We start from the raw sequence: 10,000 nt of genomic DNA, 5'->3' as shown, positions 1-10,000 counted from the left end.
ATATGTTATGGTTTATGAAAATCATTAACCCTCTCTGGACGGGTGGTACAGCATGTGTACCGCGCATTCAAAAGCCCAGTGGCCGGGCGGCACAGTATTGTGCCAGCCATTCAATTGATTTAGGCCTAATAATTCGAACGCCCCAGCATTTGGACATTCAAGGCTAGAATTCCCCCGTCGGGGATGGGTTAATACACATAAAACTTTCAGGGTAAGAATAATTACTTCTACATTTTTAATAGACTATCTTCCTCCTTCCTACAGATAAGTAATATGAGTAAACTGCGAGTGGATCTACGGCTGTATGCAGAACTTATAACTGCTGGGATTTTCCTACCAAAAGAAGGCCTTCCTCTCCTAGGTAAGTCATGTTGATTTAACCCATTCGCGCAGGCTGACATGCTGACACGTTTCGTGGTTTTTGTGTCAGACTCCGGTGATGAGATATCTGGGCAAGGCCGGCACTCAGGGTGAGTCAGTGGGCAGCCCAGGCTCGCTGCTTGTGCGCCCGAGAATCTCGAGGCATTAGGCTTATGCACTCAAAAACCCTGGCATTACGACCATTCAGAGCCGGAATCGCCCCAGCGTGAATGGGTTAATTAACTTTTCTGAGGTAGATGTGATTCTCCTGATTTGTTTACTATTGTGTACATTGAATATGTTATGTATGTTTGATAGTGTTTTTTACCAAAAGTCTCTTTTTATATTATGATCCATACGGATGGGGGCAACACATTTTGTCATGAGCATTTTTTTTTTTGGCTGTTTTGCTGAGTAACACTAGGAGTGAGAGGGAGGAAAAGTGTGTAAAATTGTAAATGTTTTGTTTCTTCTTTGTTACAACCTGTGTGCGCGTTTATGTGTTTGTGAGGGAGAGGGGGAGGGAGAGGGAGAGAGAGAGAGAGAGGGAGAGGGAGAGGGAGAGAGAGAGGGAGAGGGAGAGGGAGAGAGAGAGGGAGAGAGAGAGAGAGAGAGAGAGGGAGAGAGAGAGAGAGGGAGATGGAGAGGGAGAGAGAGGGTGGGGGGGGGATTAGGAATATTATGACTAAAATTAAGCAGTTTCACATTCTGTTTCCAGGCAATGTGTTGACAACTTTGGTTACATCAGACAAGGAGGAGCACCAGAATATAGCTGTGTTGCTAACATTTTGCCGTCACTGTGGAGAGGATTACATGGGACTTGTGCCTCGCAAGATCAGACTGCTCGCAGATCAGTTTCATGTATGTCATTTTTAGTCTACCTTTGTATATTTGAGTTGTATAGTATGTTGCAGGGAGACTAGAATTTCAAGTCTTTTGACAATTATTTCCCCATTTTGTGAGTCATATGTGTTTTTCTCTCTCTCTCTCTCTCCTTCTCCCTCTCTCTCTCTCTCACTCTCACTCTCACTCTCACTCTCCCTCCCTCTCTCCCTCCCTCTCTCCCTCACTCTCACTCTTACTCACTCACTCTCTCACTTTCACTCTCACTCTCTCACTCTCATCTCACTCTCACTCTGCTGTCTGCTCAGTTGGATAATCTTGCCAAAAAGAATGGGCTTCAGTTGGGTTACCTGTGTTTGATGTCAAAATTTGCAGGACAAACATCTGGTAATTAAAGATGTTGCTTGTGCCTTAATGACCTTTCTTTATTTCTGCTTAAACCAATGCACTTGATGCCCAGAGGGAAAGGCAGATAGTACTGTAAGACTAAAAATAAGTGTAGCTGATACATACTGATGATTGGTTTTGGTTTTCTCTGAATTGCCAATTCATATTGGCCAGCTTTATAATTGCTTATCATGTATAGCCATATAACTACAGAAATATAACCAGTCTGATTTTATGCTAAAGACTCCTTTTCTAAATTATTTGTTATTTTTACACTTTTGATGGTTATCGGAATTTTGATACTGGAATAATGTTGAAAAAATTTGACAATATATTTATTACCTGCCTAAAACTTCAGAAGCTTTGACAAATTTATTGAAGGTGAATTTTGTTACTTGAAAATATTTTAATTTGATTATGCACTTTACATAGATTTTTTTTTTCTTTTAGTGCCTTTATCCCTGATATGTAATTTACATTTCTTTCTTTTGCTATGAAAGTTTAGATCCCACCACAAATACCATTAACCCATTAAAGACGGAGCTCTGAGGTAGCAGCCAGCCACCATACACCTTTTCACCCTGAAAGACAGCCAGACAAAGCCATGCCATGAGATTTTCGTCACCTGGTGGGAAGACCAGCCAAGCCATGATGTAAACATCACTTCATCTGGCATTAAGGGGTGAATTAAAGTCTGGAATCATTTTGTTTTTTTAGTGTCTGTTAAAGGATTTTTTTTTTCTCTCATTTGCAGATGACAATTCCCAAAAGTGATTTTTTGCCTCCTGAGAGACAAAAGAATGTGCGTCAGCTACTAAAAGACTACTATGTATCTTTAAGCAAACATCTGTTTCATGATCACAAGGTAAGAAGTGATGGTCCTAGAATTGGATGATATTTTGCTGGTTTTATAGTGTCTTATAGATATGTTTTTAGCAGGAGGTAATAAGAAGCAAAGCAAAAAGACTAAATATATACATATTCCAACTATATTACTTTAATTAGTTCAAAGATAGAAATGTTAGTGAACACTAGATTGCTGTCTTATTTAACATTTTTCTGTTAATTAAGTTAAACTAATATAAAGGTCTCTTAACAGGAGTTACAACAGGTTGAAAAGCACAACCGCAGGCTGCTGCAGACACGAGGAGAACTTGGGCAAGATAGAGTCAACTTGGCAGAAAATCTGGCCAGTGGACTGACCAAACTCATTGCCAACACTCAGCAGATGGCAGAGCTCCTGGATGAGGACATGCCTGAGCTTCCAGAAGACAGTAAGATGTGATTGCACATATGTACAGCTTGTACACATGCATTTAGACACATATACATACATTCACACATGCAAGCTCACACTAATCACTCCTTCACTCGCTCTCTCGGATGCATACACACTCCAGCACACTTCTTGACTAATGTTTGTCGTCCATATTCCTTAACAATCATATAAAAGATTCATTGTCTTTCAGCAGTATGAAATAATATATATATATATATATATATATATATATATTATATATATATATATATATATATATATATATATATATATATATATATATGTATATTATATATATATATATATATATTAATATTATATATATATATATATCTATATTATATATATATATTGATATATATATAATATATATATATATTATTATATATATATTATATATCATATAAACTATACATAGTTACATATACATATTACATTTATTATAATATACATATGTTATATATATATATATATATATTATATTATATAGATATATATATATATATATATATATATATCTATATTTATTTGATTTTATTATATGAGTGTATGGTGTGTGTTTAAACATTTTGATAAATGGGTTGCTAAATTGGATAATTCTCCTTCACAGAGAGTCAGGGAGATGACTTAGGTCTGCGGTTGGAACATTGGCATGGAGGAAGAAGGAAGGGAGAGATTCCTGACGGGTGGGTCACGGCCTGTGCTGTGGGAAGACGAAGAGATACTCGAGCTTCTATGAAAACCTCCAGAATCAAGGCTCTAGTTCCATCCATAGACTCTATAGTGGAGACTTCTGAAAAAGGCTAAGGCTGTTCCGGTTTTAGGAAAAAAAAGGGAAATTTTTTTGTGTTGAAATCAAAATAACTTGGTATTATGTCAGCTAGTTTTACTTTTTTCTATTCATGTTTAAATGTTAGCTACGAAATTAAATTTTTAATTGTATTCATGTGTAGCTCAGTGGTAATAATCTTTCACTTTTATATCCAAGGACCTCAATAACAAGAGTGAGCTTGGTTAATCATCCTTAAAAATGTAAGTGTTTGTCCAATTTCAGGCCTGAAGAAAATCCAAGTGAGGAAGTGGTTTGGAGTTGAGGAAGTGGAGCTAGAAGGTGTGGCTCCTGCCGAGGGATGACACAGAGGAAGTCAATGCCCCCTGAATTCCCCCCGGAGGAGGAGCCCGAAGGATTCCCTGACAGGCACTGGGCCATCGTCCAACAAGAGTGCTCCTTGATGCTTTCCTTCAGTGCCTTGATCCCAACTGCATTAACGGACTTGATTGGACCAGTGCGGCCATTGACTTCTGCCTCATGGACTCAACACAAAACCAAGCAGAAAGTAGAAGCTGAGTCAGGTATTCATTTTGCTTGGTTGTTATTGAGTAGTGTAATAAGTATGTTTTGTTTTTCAATTAATTATTGGATGAATTGTTTGCATCTTATAAACATGATGTGAAAACTGTGTTTTACAATAATCTAAAGTAATATTTATTTTTCCATATTTATTATTTTTTTTGGCAGTTCAAGCAAGGTTAATTGTTTTGTAGTTTTCTACCTCTGTTGTTTTCAAACTTCAATGCCAAAAAATGGGTGGCTGTCACAGGTCAAACTCAATACAGTAGCCTAGTGTTGTAAAGGACTTACTAGATATATAGGAATATTCATATTTCACGTCTGATAAGAAAAAGCGAATTTTCTCTTTCTGATATATAATTAGGCAATTTCCAAATAATACCCTTTTTAATGGGAATAATGGAAAACATGTGATAGTTTTTCACACTGGTATGTTTTTGTATTTGAATTTTGTTAGATATAATTATGTGTGTACCCTATTTGCATTGTTATGGATGCCTGTGTGATATGGCCGTATAGGGAAATGTGCAGTAAAAAGAGATTCTCTTCAAGGCTTATCTTCTTTGGAAAATAATTTTATTTTCTACTATTTTTAATGTACGTAATTTTTTAACATTAGTCTCAGTGTTTTTATTATTCATTTGTACGCTAGGGATATTATGTCTTAATTTATAACAAAAGTCTATAATCAAAACAGAAATTGGAAGGCATGTGCTGAAGTGTGTTATTATTTGTTTACACTTACCCATTGAAACAATATAAGAGTGAGTGACAAGTGACACAGCAGATCGTCCTCTATGGAGTTTGAGCTCTATTTAAAACTATATATATATATTATATATATATATTTATTATATATATATATATATATATATATATATATATAGATATATATATATATATATACCTATTAATATACATATAACATTATACATATACATTATAAATATATATCACGTATACATATATATAAATATTACATATACATATACATATACATATACATATATATTATATATATATATATATAGATATATAAATATATATTTATATATATATATCATATATATTATATTATTCATATATATACATACATACATATACATATAATATTCATACCACACACACACAACCCACACACACACACCACCACACTATATGATATATAATACATATATAATATATATATATTATTATATAATCTCACTAGTATATATAATTATATTAGATATATGTGTGTTGTGTGTGTGTGTGTGTGTGTGTGTGTGTGCATGTGTGTGTGTGTGTGATATGTGTGATAGATAGATATTTATACATATATATATTTTACTATATTTATAAATATATAGTCGAAGGAGACGAGAAGAGAGAGAGAGGAGGGATGAGGATCATGAGATAGAGAGAATATATATATATATATATATATATATATAATATATATATATATATATATATATATATATATTATATATATCATAATATATATATATATATATATATATATTTATATATATATATTATTTATATATACTATATATATATAATATATAATATATATATACATAAATATATATATACTTATATATACAATATATATATATAATATATATATAATATATATATATATATATATATATATATATACATATATATATATACATATACATATATATACATACACACACATCACACACAACACACACACACACACACCACACACACACACACACACACAATATATATATATATATATATTTTATATATATATATATATATATATATATTATATATATTTATATTCATATATATATATATTCATATCTAATATATATATATATATTATATATATATATATATATATATATATATATACATACATATATATAATATAATATATATAATATATTATATATATATATATATATATATATATATATATATTATATATATATATAAATATACATATATATATACATATATATACACACACACACACACACACACACACACACACACACACACACACACACACACACACACACACACACACACACACACACACACATATCCATATCCATATACATATACATATACATATATATACATACCTAACTAATGATTAATTGCAGCATTATAATAAAATCATCTGCATAATGTGTTCATGTAAAATCACTTAAAATCTGCAAAACTACCTCAGAGAAAAAGCATCCATTTTGCCTGTGTACTAACTGAGATTTTGTGGGTTAACCCGTTAACGACGGGACTATTTTGGCTCTAAATGGTCGAAATGCCGGGATATTTCAAAAGCATGAGCCTAACACCTCAGGATTCTTGCCTGTACTGGCCATGGCCAAGTGCTATATGCCCAATCACCTGGCAGACTGGCCAGGAACATAGCCACGACAAAATATCTTGTCCCCGGCAGCTGACCCTGCCACCATTTGACGTGATATAATGTCACCCATCGTTAACGGGTTAATAATTTTTCATGTTTCCTTACTCTTCAAAGGACAATAGCACAGGTGTATTTTGATATATTTTTTCTCACCTTATATATGTTCTTTTGAAATAATGTATGCCAAATCAAGCCTCATTCTGTGTTTAGACAAGGTAAATTCAAAAGCACATATGTACAGATTACATTCATTTTTACTTTTTTGCATTTCTCTTCTTACTTTGATACTATTTAATTTAATTTTTTTATGTTTCACTTGTAACTTCCACCCTGCAGAAAAACCTGACAGAGAGCCAGCATGACTCCCTGGTGAAGGACCTCCAAAGCCTAAACCTGACCAAGTACGTGAGTGAGGTCGCGCAGGCAGTGGTAGAGACCAAGCTAAAGATGTCCGACATAGCTACAGCCGTCCACCTGTGTTCCCTCCTGCACCAGCGCTACCATGACTTTGCTCCAACACTCTTGGAGAACTGGCAAAAGGTTCTCACTCCAAAGAAAGATGAAAAGGTGAGTGGTTACTGATCATGATTTTAATTAAAATATTATTTTCATACATGTAAAATGATATTCTTCTCTAGAATATTTGGAAAGATTACTATATCATGATTTTATGTAATAAGCCATATTGAATGCATACATGGAGAAACAACATTTCCCCTTGCTGAATGCAAGACTTTAGGTAATCCATATTATGTAAATTATGCTGTACCAGCAAGTCATAATCAGCCTTGTTTTGCAATTAATATTTACTGACTTTCACATAGTAATTATTACAGATAAATCACATTATTGATAGATCAAGACAGAAATAAATAAATAAACTTACAGAAACAAAGGAGAATAAAAGAAAAACATAGAGGCACAAATTTTTTTATATGGTTAAGTCATCTTGGTCTCCAAGGCATTAAATAATATGAGAAAGTTTCTGTGTTGTGTCCCTAATGGGCCCAGGAGTCTATTCACCAGCCTGACTGCTTAGTGATAACCTATGCGTTGAAGTTGCTTGTATACGACAAATTTCTAATCAGTAACTTGACTCAACCAGACAGTGGGATGCATTTTCTATTCACATCCAGAATGTGACTCGCATTGAAGGGAAACAATTCATGGTGTAGTGATGATTGAGCCCCAGGTTAAGAAATTTATGTTATTAGAAATTTGGAACAGAATAGCAAAAATATGTTATGGTTTATGAAAATCATTAACCCTCTCTGGACGGGTGGTACAGCATGTGTACCGCGCATTCAAAAGCCCAGTGGCAGGGCGGCACAGTATTGTGCCAGCCATTCAATTGATTTAGGCCTAATAATTCGAACGCCCCGGCATTTGGACATTCAAGGCTAGAATTCCCCCATCGGGGATGGGTTAATACACATAAAACTTTCAGGGTAAGAATAATTGCTTCTACATTTTTAATAGACTATCTTCCTCCTTCCTACAGATAAGTAATATGAGTAAACTGCGAGTGGATCTACGGCTGTATGCAGAACTTATAACTGCTGGGATTTTCCTACCAAAAGAAGGCCTTCCTCTCTTAGGTAAGTCATGTTTATTTAACCCATTCGCGCTGGATGACGTGCTGACACGTTTCATGGGATTTTGCGTCAGACTCCGGTGATGAGATATCCGGGCAAGGCCGGCACTTGGGGTGATTGAGTGGGCAGCCCAGGCTTGCGGCTTGTGTGCCCGAGAATCTCGAGGCATTAGGCTTATGCACTCGAAAACCCCGGCATTACGACCATTCAGAGCCAGAATTACCCCAGCGTGAATGGGTTAATTAACTTTTCTGAGGTATATGTGATTCTCCTGATTTGTTTACTATTGTGTACATCGAATATGTCATGTATGTTTGAGAGTGTTTTTTACCAAAAGTTTCTTTTTATAATATAATCCATACGGATGGGGGCAACACATTTTATCATCAGCATTTTTTTGGCTGTTTTGCTGAGTAACACTAGGAGTGAGAGGGAGGAAGAGTGTGTAAAATTGTAAATGTTTTGTTTCTTCTTTGTTATAACCTGTGTGCGCGTTTACGTGTTTGTGAGGGAGAGAGGGAAAAGGGGAGAGGGAAAAGGGAGAGGGAGAAGGAGAGGTAGAGGTAGAGGTAGAGGTAGAGGTAGAGGTAGAGGTAGAGGGAGAGGTAGAGGGAGAGGTAGAGGGAGAGGTAGAGAGAGAGGTAGAGGGAGAGGTAGAGAGAGAGAGAGAGAGAGAGAGAGAGAGAGAGAGAGAGAGAGAGAGAGAGAGAGACAGAGAGAGGGTGGGGGGATTAGGAATATTATGACTAAAGTTAAGCAGTTTCATCTGTTTCCAGGCAATGTGTTGACAACTTTGGTTACATCAGACAAGGAGGAGCACCAGAATATAGCTGTGTTGCTAACATTTTGCCGTCACTGTGGAGAGGATTACATGGGACTTGTGCCTCGCAAGATCAGACTGCTCGCAGATCAGTTTCATGTATGTCATTTTTAGTCTACCTTTGTATATTTGAGTTGTATAGTATGTTGCAGGGAGACTAGAATTTCAAGTCTTTTGACAATTATTTCCCCATTTTGTGAGTCATATGTGTTTCTCTCTCTCTCTCCTTCTATCCCTCCCTCTCTCTCTCCCTCTCTCTCACTCTCACTCTCACTCTTACTCTTACTCACTTACTCTCTCACTTTCACTCTCACTCTCTCACTCTCATCTCAGTCTCACTCTGCTGTCTGCTCAGTTGGATAATCTTGCCAAAAAGAATGGGCTTCAGTTGAGTTACCTGTGTTTGATGTCAAAATTTGCAGGACAAATATCTGGTAATTAAAGATGTTGCTTGTGCCTTAATGACCTTTCTTTATTTCTGCTTAAACCAATGCACTTGATGCCCAGAGGGAAAGGCAGAATGTACTGTAAGACTAAAAATAAGTGTAGCTGATACATACTGATGATTGGTTTTGGTTTTCTCTGAATTGCCAGTTCATATTGGCCAGCTTTATAATTGCTTATCATGTATAGCCATATAACTAGAGAAATATAACCAGTCTGATTTTATGCTAAAGACTCCTTTTCTAAATTATATGTTATTTTTACACTTTTGATGGTTATCGGAATTTTAATACTGGAATAATGTTGAAAAAATTTGACAATATATTTATTACCTGCCTAAAACTTCAGAAGCTTTGACAAATTTATTGAAGGTGAATTTTGTTACTTGAAAATATTTTAATTTGATTATGCACTTTACATAGATTTTTTTTTTTCTTTTAGTGCCTTTATCCCTGATATGTAATTTACATTTCTTTCTCTTGCTATGAAAGTTTAGATCCCACCACAAATACCATTAACCCATTAA

General features: G+C 34.9%; 1 protein-coding gene across 1 annotated transcript in view; it reads left to right on the top strand.

Moving 5' to 3' along the window:
• Positions 1-10,000, top strand: part of Upf2 (UPF2 regulator of nonsense mediated mRNA decay) — a 35,011-nt gene that overhangs the window by 6,591 nt on the left and 18,420 nt on the right. Inside the window, exons 6-9 of the mRNA XM_086545839.1 lie at positions 265-361; positions 1,079-1,221; positions 2,345-2,455; positions 2,690-2,864. Of these exons, the coding sequence (XP_086401965.1) occupies positions 265-361; positions 1,079-1,221; positions 2,345-2,455; positions 2,690-2,864 (526 nt within the window). The remainder of the gene's footprint in view (positions 1-264; positions 362-1,078; positions 1,222-2,344; positions 2,456-2,689; positions 2,865-10,000) is intronic.

Source organism: Penaeus japonicus, unplaced genomic scaffold (genome assembly GCF_977035675.1).
Source record: "Penaeus japonicus unplaced genomic scaffold, GWHDUDI00000001_assembly GWHDUDI00000017, whole genome shotgun sequence".
NCBI lineage: Eukaryota > Metazoa > Arthropoda > Malacostraca > Decapoda > Penaeidae > Penaeus > Penaeus japonicus.
Note: the sequence above shows the minus strand (reverse complement) of the source record. Positions and strands in the feature narration are given on the sequence as shown.